We start from the raw sequence: 15,665 nt of genomic DNA, 5'->3' as shown, positions 1-15,665 counted from the left end.
GTGTTTCAAAAGTTTGTTTGCAAAGTGGATGTTTGAAACGTAGAACATTTTTCCCATAGAGATACCGTGCAATAGATTTTGGTTCCCACTTTAGCTCAGAGAAGCCCATTTAACCCATAATGCTGCTAAAATACTGCATGCTTATAATAGGAAACATAGAAAAACAATACAGTAGTTTGCTGTACTTATACAAGATAGAGAAAAGAGTAGAATAAGATTTTAAAGAAATATTTTCCTTGAATTCTAGTGCTGGCTTGCGTTTAGTTAAAGAAGACTGAAAACGTTTACCAAAGATCACACTTTGGGACAAGGGGGGGGCACAGATTTCTTTAACTCATACTCCAACCAAAGTTTTTCCAATTTTTGGATTCTTTGAATAGCAGCTAACTGGCGGGGGGGGGGGGGGGCACACTTAAAAAGGACAGGTTCATCGTCCTGTCTTCAGTGCAGTCCCACATGGGATCTGCGCAAGCACAAAGCCAGCCACGGAGAATTTTTTTCCTAGCTTCTAGAAGCCTCAGCTCTGAAGAGCGCTCCTCCCCCCACTCAGCCAGTGCTGTAGTTTCCTGCCCAAACAGTCACCTGACCAAGGGGGAGGGGGCGCTCTTCCCCTCAGTTCTCTTTCTGCTGCCACGGAGAGAGGACCTGTTGAGCTTCAGCTCTGTTTTTCCTCAGAGGTTTCTATAACTTTCTGAGGTAAAAATGAAGGATTCAACGTCCACTGAAGTCTAACGGGAAGAAGTCGAAGGACAAAGTTAAGTCTGTTGGGGCCCCCTTCAAAAAGTGTGCCAAGTGCAAATCTAAAATGGCAAAAAAGGACGGCCATGCCAAGTGTGTCCTTTGCCTTGGTGAGGGCCATATCCCTTCTTCCTGTTGGGAATGTGCCCGAATGCCAAAGCGGTCTCGTGAAGAGTGGGCTACCAGGCTTAATGCTGCACTTTGGAAGCAGTCCTTACAGCCCCAGATCGGGTCGTCTGACTCTGCTAAACCCCCTTCGGTCGCTTCGGCCCCGCTTTCTGCACCCGTTCTTCCTCGACGTCTTCGCATGGAAAGGCCTCTTCCCTTCCTCCCGGGGGTGCGAAGAAGGCCAAGATAAAATCTACGGGAACGGTTGAAGGAGCGTCTTCCAAGTGATTGAAGTCGGTCATATCTCAATCCGCATCGGGGTCGACACAGCTCCCTTTAGGGCCGTCTCCACGTCGAGATGAGCCCCTTCGACGTTGAACCCCTTCGCCTCGACACTCGACGCCTAAGCACGACGTCGCGCTGACTTCAGAGCAGATCACTCATACGACTGCACCAGTCTCTCGGTCTCCTTCGGTGCTTAGCTGGGTGTCCGTTCCATTCAGTTCGGGGTCTAGTATGGTCTCCGTCAGCCACAGTACACCCCCTTGCAGCTGTTCTGCCTTCCTGGCTGGGGACGACTCATCTCGGCACGAGCCTACACCCACTCGGTGTCATTCACCCTCCCCGTGCGTGGATGCTTCGCCGCATCGAAGCCGCTCCCCCGGGCGAGATGTTGCATCTCGACGTCGCACACGGTCTAAGGCACAACGGTCACCTCGACGTCGATCAAGGTCCTGTTCTTCGGCCCGTTCCCGAGGCTGCTATCGCCGTGACCATACTTCTCAAGATTCTCGCTATCGCGGCTATGATTGTGGCTGCGGTTGACATCGTGGTCGTTCAACGTCGACTACTTCGTCACGACGAAGGTATTCGCCTGCCTCCCGGCGTCACGCTTCTCCGGCGACATCCCGTCGACGTTGAGAGCCGCGGATAGACCCGCCTCTACCAGGCATCGTTCCGACCGCTCTCCGCGTCGCAAGTCCCCTCGATGTCGAGATGATTCCAGACAGGCTCCCATACCTCCCCTCAGGACAGGGAAGGTAGAAAGTTAGATTTGATGGGGAGGAAGATTTACACTGCCACAATACAGTCGGCTAAAATAATAAATTTCATTGCGGTTATGAGCCGGTACCAGTATTTCCTATGGGACAAGATGTCCCCATACATTGGTCTCTTGGATGACATTACTAAACCCTTAGCTGGAACTATCCAGTCCAACGGGATGGCCATTGGGAGAAGCCTGCTCATGGGTTCCAGGCATGTGGCCGACAGCATAAGTAGAGCCATGTCTACCTCAGTAGCGATCAGGAGACACTCCTGGCTTCGCGCCTCGGCACTTCCTTACGACACCAAAGTTCGCATTGAAGATCTACTGTTTGTAGGATCCCAACTCTTTAGCGAACAGATGGATGTCGTTTTAGACAGACTCCGGAAAACAAAAACCAGCTCAAAATCCCTAGGGATTACGGCTTCCCAAACTTCGTCCTATAAACCCAAATATTTTCTCTGACCCACCCAGGCCTTTAATAGGCCTTATAGGTTCCAAGGCCAGTCCCAAAACCAGGGGCAGTTTCGTTCCCATTACAACCCACCTCAACAAGAGAGATGGTTCCCACCTAAGTTTCGTGGGAAGAAAGGTTCTCAGGCGTCCCCTGGCAGGTTCAACAAGGGCAAGAATGCCTGACTAGTCCAACCTATTGAGGGTATTATGTTCCAAGACCGGTTATCTCAGTTTTACCATGTTTGGTGTTCGCTGTTTGGTGACAAATGGGTGTTGAAAATAATAAAAGTTGGTTATTTCTTAGAATTCACATCATTGCCTCCGCATGTACCCCCTCCAACGACCTCCCATGTCGTTCCTCAAGTGTTGCGCGATGAGGTTTCCACCCTCATCCGGAAAGGTGCCATATCTTTGGTACCTGAGGCCGAGAAGGGGTGTGTTACTACTCACGCTACTTCCTAGTAAGCAAAAACGATGGTGGTAAAAGGCCGATTTTAAACCTAAGAGGTCTTAATAAGTTCCTTCGGGTGAACAAGTTCAGAATGGTTTCCCTGGTTGACACCTTAGGTCTCCTACGTGTTGTTAACTGGTTTTGTATTGTCGATTTGAAAGACGCCTACTTTCACATACCTATTCACAGATTGTAGAAAATACCTGCATTTTGTATGTGGCCACCAACGTTATCAGTTCAATGTTCTTCCGTTCGGGCTTTCTACTGCCCCTCGAGTTTTCTCGCCTGGCGGTGGTGGTGGAATACTTGGCTGTCCACGGCTGCATCGTCTACCCCTATCTAGACGACTGGTTGTTTGTGGGGGACTCCCCGGATGTGCTGTCTGCACATGTCTCCTTTGCCCTTCACACCTTAAATGATTTAGGTTGGTGGTCAATTATGCTAAATCCACCCTTCAGCCTGCCCAAAGGTTGGAATTTATTGGAGGGATACTGGATTCTGTTATCGGGAGAGGGTTCCTTCCCTCCAAAAGGGTCCGGCCCATACGGCGCCTTGTGCACCTTTTTCAGTCTAACTGGTTTCAGTCTGGCCTACACATACAACAACTGTTGGGATTCATGGCATCTACGATTCCTGTAGTTTCTACAGCTAGGCTGCACATGAGGCCTCTCCAAAATTGGTTTTTAAGGAAATTTAGGCCCCTTCTTGGTCATCAATCCAAGAAATTTTCAGTCCCTAGACAGATGGTGAGGTCCCTGCTGTGGTGGAACTCCCCTTCTAACTTGTCTGAGGGTGTTCCCTTTGGTATCTCCTCCCCTCAAATGTACCGTATTTTTCGCTCCATAAGATGCACTTTTTTCCTCCTCAAAAGTGAGGGGAAATCTCTGTGCGTCTTATGGAGTGAATGTGGGGGAATCCGGCCCCCGGGGAGAAGGGCAAAGCTGCGGAGAGGCCCGGCCGTGGCAGACCAGCGCAGAGCTGGCGCACCCAGGAGCCGGCTAGGAAGCTGCCAGCCAGCTGGGGGGCGGGAGGCCCCTCCCAGCTGCCCAGCACAGCGGCAGCAGGGCCAGGCCGCCCCGGCACTGCCAGCCAGCTGGGGGCGGGAGGCCCCTGTGAGCCGCCAAGCCACCCCGGGAGCCAGCCAAGACCCTCCCTCCCAGCACCCGAGAGCAGTGGGGCCGGGCTGCCCCGGGAACCGGTCAAGACCCTCCCTCTGCGCTGCTGAGCGCAGCGGGGCTGGGCTGCCCCGGGAGCCAGCCAAGACTCTCCCAGCCACCGAGAGCAGCGGGGCCGGGTTGCCTCAAGAGCCGGCAAAGACCCTCCCTCCCAGCCGCCGAGCACAGCGGGGCCAGGCTGCCCCGGGAGCCAGCCAAGACCCTCCCTCCCAGCCGCCGAGAGCAGCGGGGCCGGGTCGCCCCAGGAGCCGGCCAAGACTCCGCCAGCCAGCTGGCAAAACCCGCGGCCGGGAGGGGGTGAGCGTGACACGCAGGCGCCTCAGGGAGCCGAGCCGTGGAAAAAGGGTGGTTTGGGAGGAGCAGGAAGGAGGCTGTCGTTTCTCAATGCACGCGCAGCAAGGGGCACGTGGTGGGGAAAGACGGTCGTGCAAGGAAAGCTTTTGCTGGGGAAGACGGTCGTGCAAGGAAAAGTCGCCTCCGTCCCCCCCCCTCGTGCAGGTAGAGCAGGTCGCGAGCGCTAACAACCTGAAACTTTGAAGGCATCACTGAAACTCTGGCAAGGATTTCATGGGGCGCTTGCAAAAGAAAAGGGGAAGAGAAATATTGGGGGGGGGGTGTTTTGCAGCATTATTATTTCTGTATTTTGCCTGTATTATACACACAAAGGATGGTGGCCTAGGGATGTGCCCCCCCCCACATTTCTCCAGGCATTTCCTCTTGCTGGCCAGCTCAGTGGCAGCGGGCAATAGGAGCTAGGGGTTACTCTGTCCCCAGTGGGAAAATGGTAAGCCTACTACAAGGCCTTAGACAAACCATCTTCTGGGCATGGAGTAGGGGTCACTGGGGGTGTATGGGGGAGGTAGTTGAGAATTTCCTGCATTGTGCAAGGGGTTGGACTAGATGACCCTGGTGGTCCTGTCCAACTCTATGATTCTATGAAATCGCTGTTATCTTAGCCTGGACACCTCTGCCCCCCCCCCCCACATGCTCACTGCACCTTGCAGGGGTGTTGCACCAATGACAGCGAATGTACAGGAAGCACTTGAAACACTCCAGGTTTGCCTTATCAAGCATTCCTCAACGTTAAGGTCAATTCCAATGGGAGAGACCTCCTGAAAGAGAGTTGGCTCATCCCATCTGATCTGCTCCCACAACCTGCTGTGGCAGGGAGGCTTTGGGCGCAGTTCTCAGCTAACTTGGAACAACTATGTGAGAATACTTCCCAGAATCTTTCACAATACTCCGTTCCATGGTAGATGTGGACCATTTCTTCAGAGCATTCTGTAAATGCCAAGCACTATGACTATTTTGAGATTTATTAACCCAATTGCTAGTTTGAAACAGGCAGTAGACGAGGACAACCTCTGAGCTCTGTACCCGCTCTCTCTCCCTCCCATCAGGTCTTCCAACAGTTAGGATTTTGTCTGTGTTTGAAATTCTAAATTTTGAAATCTGGCATTTCATCTCTGTCAATCTGGAACAGCATCTGGAATTTCCATGCTGCTCATTCCTCGGACCGGGGGGATTCTTCCCATGATGCGCAGGGCTGTCTGTTGTTCACAGAGAAAGCACACACTGCCTTTTAGCAAGAGGGGCTTCTTTGTTTTCTTTGTGCCACCAGAGTGTGTTTTCTGATTGAAAACCATGGTCAGCACTCAGTGGTAAACATTGGAGATACCGGTACATTACTGACAGTTCCTTCATTACTGTATTTTCTTGCAGAAAACCTCCCCCATTCTACATACAAGGATGATAAAGCAGAAGAGATTAGCATATAAGATTCCTTTTAAACTAGAAGTCGTAAAATATGCTAAGGAGCATGGAAACAGAGTAGAAGAGAGACATTTTGGGCCACCTCCAACTGAAAAAATGATAAGAGAGTGGAGGAAACAGGAGAATAAGCTGCAAAAAGCAGATAAAAGTAAGCACACTCTTCGTGGAAATGCTGCAAAGTGGCCACAGTTAGACGTGGCCATGAAAGAATGGATCACACATCACTGGAATAATGGCCTCTCAGTCTCTACAAAAATGATAACATATGAAGCCAAACGCATTGCTTTAGAAAAAGGCATTCACGATTTTACTGGATCACCATCGTGGTGCTACAGATTTATGAGGCGATGTGGCCTTGCTATGCTCACCAAAACCAGAATTGCGCAAAAAATGCCAAAAGAATATGAATCTAAGATTCTGTCTTTTCATAAATTTGTAATTGATGCTAGGAAGAAATATGGGTTTGAAATTGGCCAGATTGGGAATATGGATGAAGTCCCGCTAACCTTTGATGTGCCATCTAATAGGACTGTTGATCTGAAAGGTGCCAAAACTATCACAGTGAAAACCTCCGGACATGAGAAAACCCATTACACAGTTGTGTTGTCTTGCTGTGCAGATAGCACCAAATTGCCACCCATGCTAATTTTCAAAAGGAAAACATTTCCAAAAGAAGTGATTCCAAGAGGAGGAGTTGTACATGTTCATGAGAAAGGATGGATGGACGAAAATGGAATGAGAGTATGGGTTGAAAAAGTGTGGTCCAGACGTCCTGGAGGGCTTCTGAAAAAACCTGCCTTATTAGTACTAGACCAGTTTAGGGCACATATTAGTGAAACTACAAAAAAGTGCTTTAGAGAAGTGAAGACTCATCTAGCTGTAATTCCTGGAGGTCTTACCAGCCAGTTGCAACCTCTCAACATTTCCCTCAACAAACCATTTACGGTCTTCATGAGAGAAGAGTGGAACAAATGGATGGCTGCTGGTAATCATGATCTGACACGTACTGGACGAATGAAGAGGCCCACTATCACTCAAGTTTGTGAACGGGTGAAAACATCATGGCACTCGGTGAAGGAGGAAATCGTTGTCCACTCATTCAAAAAATGTGGCATTAGCAATGCTTTGGATGGTCACGAAGATGATATCTTATATGAAGATAGCGACGAAAGTGATGACAGTGATTGTGAGCAACTGAGCTTCCTAAATTCTGACTCTAGTGATGATGAGTTCTTGGGGTTCACAGAAGACTAGAAGAATACTCGAACCTTAAAGTCTGTCTTCATTTGTTAATGACAGTGATGATGGTTCTTAATTCCACTGTTGACTGCTGTTCACTTTACATGGTTGAAATATTATTCTAATAGCTTATTAAATAGTTTAGTACACCACTTGTTTCAGAATATTTTTTTCTTGTTTTCCTCCTCTAAAAACTAGGTGCGTCTTATGGTCAGGTGCATCTTATGGAGCGAAAAATACGGTACATCACTACTGATGCATCATTGTCCAGTTGGGGGGCTTTGTATGGCAACCTTATTGCAAGCGGGCTTTGGTCATTGCCCCAATCTCGTCTCCATATCAGCCTGTTGGAGCTTAAAGCAATTTGGCAAGCTCTGCTTTCTTTTCCAGATCTTGTCACTGGCAGGGTGGTGCAGATAGCCACCAACAACATGGTTGCAAAATTCTATATTGCAAAGCAGGGCGGCACCGGATCCATGGCCCTCTCTGCAGAAGCTTCCAGGATCTGGCATTGGGCCATTCAACGCGGCACATACCTCACTTCAATACACATCGCAGGCACTGCTAAGACTATTGCCGATGCCCTAAGCAGCCGTCCCCCGACCCGCACGAATGGTCCCTGAACCTGGTCTACCAGCGGGACATATTTGCCCAGTGGGGCATGCCCACCATAGATCTCTTCTCCACAGCCAAAAACGCCATGTGCCCTCAATTTTGCTCCAGGGGAGCCGCAGGCCAGAAGTCCTTAGGGGACGCCTTTCAACTAACCTGGCAAGGGACACTGTTTTACCTCTTCCCACCATTCCCCCTGTCGAGCAGGGTGGTCGCCAAGTTGAGGGACGAGGGGACCGACTGCATATTGATTGCCCCGTTTTGGGCACATCGGCCCTGGTTTCCCTTGGTGGCTTCACTGGCCAAGGGGAACGTGTCTCTTCTACGACCCACCCACGATCTCCTCCTTCAGGGCCCGTGGGTTCACCCAGAGGTACAATCGATGTACCTGGCAGTGTGGAGAATCCGGCCTTAACGCTATGGCCGCAAAGGGTTTTAGATGTTTTGTTGTCTTCGAGGAAACCCTCGACTAGAAAATCATATGCTGCCAAATGGCGGAGGTTTTCTGGGTGGGCTACTGCTAGGGGTATTATGCCTACATCATGCCCCCTTCCTGATGTTTTTCAATTTTTACTGTCCTAAAAGATTTGGGTTTATCTAACTCATCTATTAAAGTTTATTTGGTTGCCATCCTCGTTCCACGTTGGGTTTGAGTCTAAGACACTTTTTTCTCATACGTTTTCAAAATGGTTCCTGAAAGGGTTGAATAATACTTTCCCTCCAGTTTCCACCCCTGTTCCACAGTGGAGCCTTTTGTTGGTGCTCAGTAAGCTAATGGGCTCCCCCTTTGAACCGTTGGCCACGTGTGACCTTTCCTACTTGTCCTTTAAGACAGCATTTATGTTGGCCATCACCTCTGCAAGGAGGGTTAGCAACGTAGCTGCATGAAGATTCGACCCCCCCCTTCACCAAATTTCATGCCGACAGAGTTGTCCTGCTTCCCAGTCTTGATTTACTCCCTAAGGTGGTATCTACCTTCCACCTTTCTTAGGACATTGTTCTGCCCGTGTTTTTCCCAAACCCCCAATCGGATTCGGACAGGACTCTCCATACATTGGATGTACGCAGAGCTTTATTATTTTATTTAAACAGGACAATAGACCTTAGACGTCAAGATAATCTGTTTATTTGTTTCAAAGGCCCTAATAAGGGCAAAGCAGTGTCTTCCCAGACCATATCCCGATGGATTGTCTCAGCTGTCACGTTGGCCTACCAAAAGGCGAAACGTCCTTGTCCCTTGAAAGTTACAGCCCATTCCACCAGGGCTCCAGCTGCTTCTGCTGCGTTTTCTTCGAGATTGAACATCCTTGATGTCTGCAGAGCAGCGACTTGGTCGAGTTCTTTCACTTTCATCAAACACTATGCGATGGATGTGGATTCTGGCAGGGACGCTGCAGTGGGGAAAGTAGTGCTCCATTCGTTATTCCGTTGAGAGGGGTCCCACACCCTCCTCCTGGGTAAGCGAGCTTGCTATTCTCCCATGTGGGACTGCACTGAAGACACGACGATGAAAAACGGTGTTTCACTTACCTGTAACTGTTGTTCATCGAGTGTCTTCGTGCAGGCACACATCCCTCCCTCCTTCCCCGCTGTGGGACGTGTCTTTGTTTTAACCTTTTGTCTCCGCAGCGGCAGGTTGGAGAACTGAGAGGAAGAGCGCCCCCTCCCCCTTGGTCAGGTGACTGGGTGAGAAACTACAGCACTGGCTGAGTGGGGGGAGGAGCGCTCTTCAGAGCTGAGGCTTCTAGAAGCTAGGAAAAAAATTCTCCGTGGCTGGCTTTGCGCTTGCGCAGATCCCATGTGTTCCTGCACAAAGACACTCGAACAACAGTTACAGGTAAGTGAAACACTGTTTTTCCGATTGAAATGCCCAGATATCCCTGGGAAAGACTCTGCTCCTCACCTGATGGGAGTCCAAAGACTAGATGGAGGGGGAAGAGGTGCTTCCATGCTCCTCCTCACAAGCTGCCTAATACTTGGGATGGCATGGGGGGAAGCTGTGCGCTGCCTTCTAAGCTGACTTCCTGGTATCTGCTGCATTTGTATGTATGGCCTGGGGTGTTTGCAACTTGGGCATTTGTAAGTCAGGGAATTAATGTCGTTGGGTAAGAGGATATTGCAGGTAAGCGCTGAGTGGAAGGGCTCACTACCTACAAAGTAAACAATTCTCCAAGTTTCCCCTCCACAAAATATTAATTGAACTGAGTTAAGATCTCAATTTACCTACCTTATTTCCTTGTTTCTATGTTCTTCATAGTTGTTAGGCTGTATTCAATTTGGTACAGTCTTCATGAATCTTAGTGTCAGGCACATATGTACCTCTCGGTGTGTGTGGCACACAGGATTTGTTCCTTTCCCAGAGACAGATTTGTTCCTTTCCCAGAGACAGAGGGAGGAAAAGCAGGAAGAGAAAGGAGGATCTTTTCCCTACCCTGCCTCCTTGATGTAGAAGCAGCATGTATTTGTCCTTTAACAATAAGCTGCCTTGGTCCACCATCTGATGAAATGGGAATCCTACTCTGTTGAGGTGTATCTAGAATTCAGCTAGTATTTTCTGGCTTTGCTTTTGTGATCATCATCATGCCCCTTTCCTCTGCATATTCATTTGCAACCTACTTCTCAGGTGACTTGTGAAAGTCAAGCCTACTCTTAGATTTCATCCTCTTTGGTGTGGGGACAGTGCCTGCTAATTGGGCTCCAGCCATGTTCACTTCTGGTAGAACAGATAAGAATACACGGAAAACCAACTTCAGTCTGTTGGCCTTATATTCCCCAATGTGTGGTACATTAGTTATTGCTAAGTAGCTTGGTTTTGGTTTATGTAAGAAGTCAACATTTTTAGAATAATTGTTGTTGAAAACCTAGTCCATGAAGAAAAATTAGTATAAATACCTTGTTAATTGTTTTAAAACTATTCATACTAGTTTAGATAAACTTGTAATATGGTTCATTTTGAATTTTAATGCTTGATGAAGGACTGGATATGAGAGCGGAGACTGTTCATCTTCTATCAACGGAGGAAGCTCTAAAAGCAGTGAGGGAAATTCACCTGCACAGTTACCAAAATTCTGTTACGAATGCGGAGCCAAATACCCAGTTGAATCTGCAAAATTCTGCTGCGAATGTGGAGTTCGGCGAATGGTGGTGTGAGTGTGTTCAAAAGATAACCAGCTCTTTCATCGCTGTGGCTGCACAGAAATCTATACCTTCTCATCAGAACTCATGCTGAAGCACCATAGTCATTTTCCAAGAGCTTCTTTTTCATTGCAAAGTAATTTATATATAAATAGATCTAAATATACTGTATATAAATGATAAGTACCTAAAATTGTGCCATTCAAGGAGATACTCCTGAGACACTGATGGAAATTTCTTTAATGGAGCAAAATATTAAGAAATAGTAGGGCTTTTGTAATCCTGTTATATATTATACTCATACTTTCTTGTCACACCCCGGAAGTACTAGCCCTAAATAATTTTATCTGAAGGAAATGTTGAATAAAGAATTCCTTGTGCTAAAATGTTAAATCAGTACATTACTTGTTGGAGCAGTTCATTCTAAATCTTGTAACAATTGTTCTCCTGGCTTATTGGCATTTTTCCTAGATCTGCATGCAGAAGTCTTTATGAGTAGGTACTTCTTTTGTGTATAAATAAAATATTTTTCCTTGGTGTTTTTCACATATCCTTAATTCATTTTTTTTAAATGAACCACTTTTTCTTTTAGATTCATCTATGGTTTTTCAAAGTAACTCACCTTCCTTCAGGCATCTGTGAGACCCATCCACCAACTCACTGCTGCCCATAAGAGCCTCAAGGAATTGAATAGAACATGTGTAAGAACTTAGTGCATTTTGTTCACTATCTGCCTTGCCCTATAATGTTATTTCCCATTGTTGTACATCCCTGCTCCTTCCTTAGTCCGAAAAAGAAAATCATAAACATAGGCTGAACTGTTTGTTCAGTGTGTTCTCAACTAATTTCTAAAAAAAAAAATATCTTGCCCTTATAGAGAGCCCTGAAGTCATTTTACACAGATAGTAAGATACAGTAGTAGAAATCATGCTTTTCTTTTTGCACTGGTTATGGAGCAGGTGAGTTTCAAAAGATAACACGTTTTTGGTTATAGCATTGGTTTTGATCAAACCAAAATTCACTTGCCTTCAAAATTAGAGTGGGCCACTGAAGTCCGTAACCTTCATCGGTTTTTTCTTTCAATAATTTAAGCTATGAAAATGTTACTTAATTGTGCCTTTCCCAAAATGATTTTGATAATTTGTTTCAATTTCTTACCTCTTATCCATTGTCAAGGATACCAATTTTTTGATCTCTTAAAGAGTCATTTCGGTCTGCCATTGGATGATTATTAATACAATCTTAAAATTTCATTTTCATTTTCAAAACCCATTACAAATACACTGTAGCTAATAGTAACTGCATATATACTTGGTATGCACTTAGTAGATCAAGATCATTCTTTTCTTCCCTGCTTTCTATAAAGGTGGTTGCTGGTAAATTGCAGGTCCCTAGAATTAACCAGCTCATTGATGTGGATTTCCTAGGTTTTTCTAAAAGCTGCAGTGCCCCATTGTGAAGATGACCCAGTTTTAATTCTAGAAAATGATTACTGTAGTATTTAGTAGGTAAGTTTTAATTGCAATGTGTTGCAGTGGCTAGATGTGGTGGAACGTAACCAGTTCTGGTAGGAAGGGACCAAATGTATAGAATTTTGCTCATTTCTCACCATTCTGTATTGTTTGCATTATCCTGCAACTCTCTTTCATGCAATCCTTCCAGATGTATTCTAAAACTTCATTGTAAAAGTTTTATTGCGGCATTTGGGGGTTCTGTGTGTAACAATGGTTGTATGTTAATCTATGCATATAGTAAAGTAAGCAGCATTCACTTCTGAGCAAACGTCGTCTATTTGCAATATAAAAAATGTAGTTCAGAAATACTCTAAATTTCACCGTTTTGTAGCAGTTGTATAGCAAGGTTCAATTCAGAATACTTTCTGTTGTAATGAAGGTCTGCTACCTAGAGACTACATGCTGTACAGTAACTTTACTGGAAGCCCTTGAAATCTGTAGATAAAAAATATTGGCAATTTCTACTCCTATCTTGCTGAAATGAATGGAAATTGCACCATTAATTTCACTAGGGTCTCAAAAGAAAACATATCCAATATTTTTTAAACTATTACATTCTTCCAGATTTAATTAATTTGTGGGTGATGACCCAGTTCTTTGCATACTGTCCATGACGATACATTCTGTTATTTCTGATTTTGGAAGAGGATGGGAGCTATATTTTATGTAGACTTTTTATCAGTGGCACAATTTATAATGCTTATTGTATTGTACTGTGCAAAGGCTATGGCTGAGCTTATTAAGATTGAGCTTATGAAAGATTATTTAAATTTGCAATTCGAGGTCTTAAGATCTAACATTGAATGATTATGTGATAGAAATTTTAAATATTTCTCTGGGCAGGCTGTTAACAAAGGGGCTCTAATGTGTTACAATGGAAATGTGGGTTGGTTGCTAATGGAGGGCTTATCTCCAAACCATCAAAGAAAGTTTGCATCCTTTCAACATATTGTTCACTGTCTTCAAATAGTAATAATCAGGGTCAGTTATGGATGCGGTAACAGTTTCAGTGTTTCTATAATACAGAATTTCTCCCCTCTGTTATGCTGAAATCTGACTGAGCTGCTGCATTTTGTAATGGAAGCTCACTGCTGGGTAATTTTATTATGAGATACGCTGGGATCCAAGTGGCTACTACACACTTTGTCCCTGCACAGGCAGGCGACTGCTTTCCTGTGATAGCTTCTCAGTGTTAATGAATGGCCACCCATGAAAGTTAGCATGTAGATCCTTCTGTAGCACTTGATGCCACTGGCAAGAGCAGCAGCTGATAAGGACAATGTGGCAGTCCCTTCTCTTTGCCTACATGTGGTGCTCTCGGGATCTCCGTTACACACATGAAGAGAAACTTCAGATGTCAATTCCTGGGCCGCAGTTGTCCTTTTCATGATATTCAAAAGAAATGGGGCTTCTCAGTATACTTCTTTCACTCCACATTCTCTTTTTTTTTTTTTTTTTGCAAATCTCAACTGTAAAGCTTTCATACAAGTTTTTTTAATTGGCCAATGAGAGCTCGTTTACAAGCAAATGTTGCCATTTTGATATCAGCCTTCACTACAAGTAATTACCTAATTTTCCCTCTTGAATATATGAACACTGTGATTGCCAAGTTATTGAATCCCATTTAAACAAAGATGTTCATAGGGCATGAGCTCCGTATTTCACTCGGGACTGTTTCATGTTACTTTTAGTCACAGAGATTAGTCTCCATGGTATGAAAAGTGTGCAACTCACAATACCTAATGGCATGTGGAGGGTTTTCTTTCAACCTGATCCCAGGTATTAGTTTTTATATCAGGCTAATGTGTGTGTAGCTGTCTTCCATTCAAAGTTGGTGGAGGAAACACAGCCATTGGTCTTTGGTAGACTGCTGCATGTTTGGCATTGCAAAGAATGGACTAGTACTTTGCAGTTCATACTGGGAAATTCTGAGTACAGATCTTGCTGGATCCATCAAGATTTTGTGTGGATTCTGCTTTTCTTGGGTGTCAGATATTTGAAGAAGTCTCACGAATCACCAAAGATCCCTTTTATTTTTGTTTTGTTTACACAGATGCTTTAAGATATTATGCCTGACCTATCTCTTTAACGTATCAGATACTTGGATTTTCCTTTTAACTTGTAAGAGTCTAACTTCTACTAGTTATGCGTGCTTGTTCCAACTGTGTTTAGACTTTTGTAAGTGTTCGGTTATTTCCTGCAAAAGCAATCTGTAAATGCTTACTGTATGTTATCTAGATTTTGTTAAAATAAAGCAATTATGGCATACAGCTCCATTTTTATGTCCTTGTGGTATGTAATTGGTCCCTGCCTGTAGTTTATGCTCCAGAATGTAGCCAGAATGATATAATTGGTTCTCATGTTTACTGGGTAGAGTTAGGACTAGATAAGTGCCAGCAAACCAGTGCTGAAGCCTTATGACACTAATACAATTGTTAGAACTATAAATGCTAATAGAAGTATTTTCTTAACATGGTAAATGGACATCAGCTTTCCTTAACCTCTGGAAATAAGATGGTACAACATCTTCATAGAATTTGTATTTTCCTTCCCCATTTTTCTTTTCAGTTGCAAATATGAAAATACAGTAGAACTAAAATGTTTCTAAAAACATTGCATAGGATACATAATTATGGATGTATAAACACTAAAGGAATGAGAATTGTGTAAAAAATGAGTTACAGACAATTATAAAAGTATTTGTTAACTTAAATACAAACTACAAAGTTCATAACTGTAAAGTACCAATATATTATTTTATAAAAATGTCTTAAAATGTTAAGTTACTGTATTAAATGAATTGCATCAGAGAAGTCAACCCAAAATTTCAGCAACCCTTGATCATTCCTGGAAGAACTTTCTTGACTTGCGTTCACAAAAACAGATGCCTGTTTTCACAATTCTTACTACAAGCTGCCTCCATAACATTCCCTAAACTAGATAATCCTACTGTCTTTTATAAATATTTTCCCTCTTCTAGCCTGTCTTTGGCATCAGCTATAAAATCAATTACATCCATCATTAGTAAAACTCTTCTTTACAGTCATGACATATATATTGAAAAAGACACACAGATTTGGCAAGTTGCTTTCTTTGCATTTTTTAAAGTGCTTGGCTGTTCCTTTGAATTTAAGATACATAATATATATAAATGTATCAAAGGGCAAGTAAAATATTAAGGAAGCAAAGAATTAATATTTTTCAGTTGCATTTGTTTGCTTCTGCTAGTGTTGAGAGTTTCCTCAAGACACTGAGGTACTCTTACGTATTTTCAATTGATTTCCCCCAGAAACACTTTACAACAGTTTCTTGTGAGGACTCTGGTACAGAATATCTGAGTAAGTAGAAGAGGTTCAGGCAGTGCAAAGTTATTTAAAAAACAGTTCATAAAAACATGTTTATAGTTCATCAAGTTTCAC

The 15,665-nt window shown here is 44.6% G+C and overlaps 1 protein-coding gene across 1 annotated transcript in view; it reads left to right on the top strand.

The window, feature by feature from the left end:
- The window catches only part of ZC2HC1A (zinc finger C2HC-type containing 1A), a 31,554-nt gene extending 20,796 nt beyond the window's left edge, over positions 1-10,758 (top strand). Inside the window, exon 9 of the mRNA XM_056854347.1 lies at positions 10,573-10,758. Within this exon, the coding sequence (XP_056710325.1) occupies positions 10,573-10,747 (175 nt within the window). The 3' untranslated portion in view covers positions 10,748-10,758. The remainder of the gene's footprint in view (positions 1-10,572) is intronic.
- Positions 10,759-15,665: the final 4,907 nt, after the last annotated feature.

This window comes from Euleptes europaea, chromosome 8, assembly GCF_029931775.1.
Source record: "Euleptes europaea isolate rEulEur1 chromosome 8, rEulEur1.hap1, whole genome shotgun sequence".
NCBI classification, from domain to species: Eukaryota; Metazoa; Chordata; class Lepidosauria; order Squamata; family Sphaerodactylidae; genus Euleptes; species Euleptes europaea.
The sequence above is the reverse complement of the archived record's forward strand: the minus strand, read 5'-3'. Positions and strand labels throughout refer to the sequence as shown.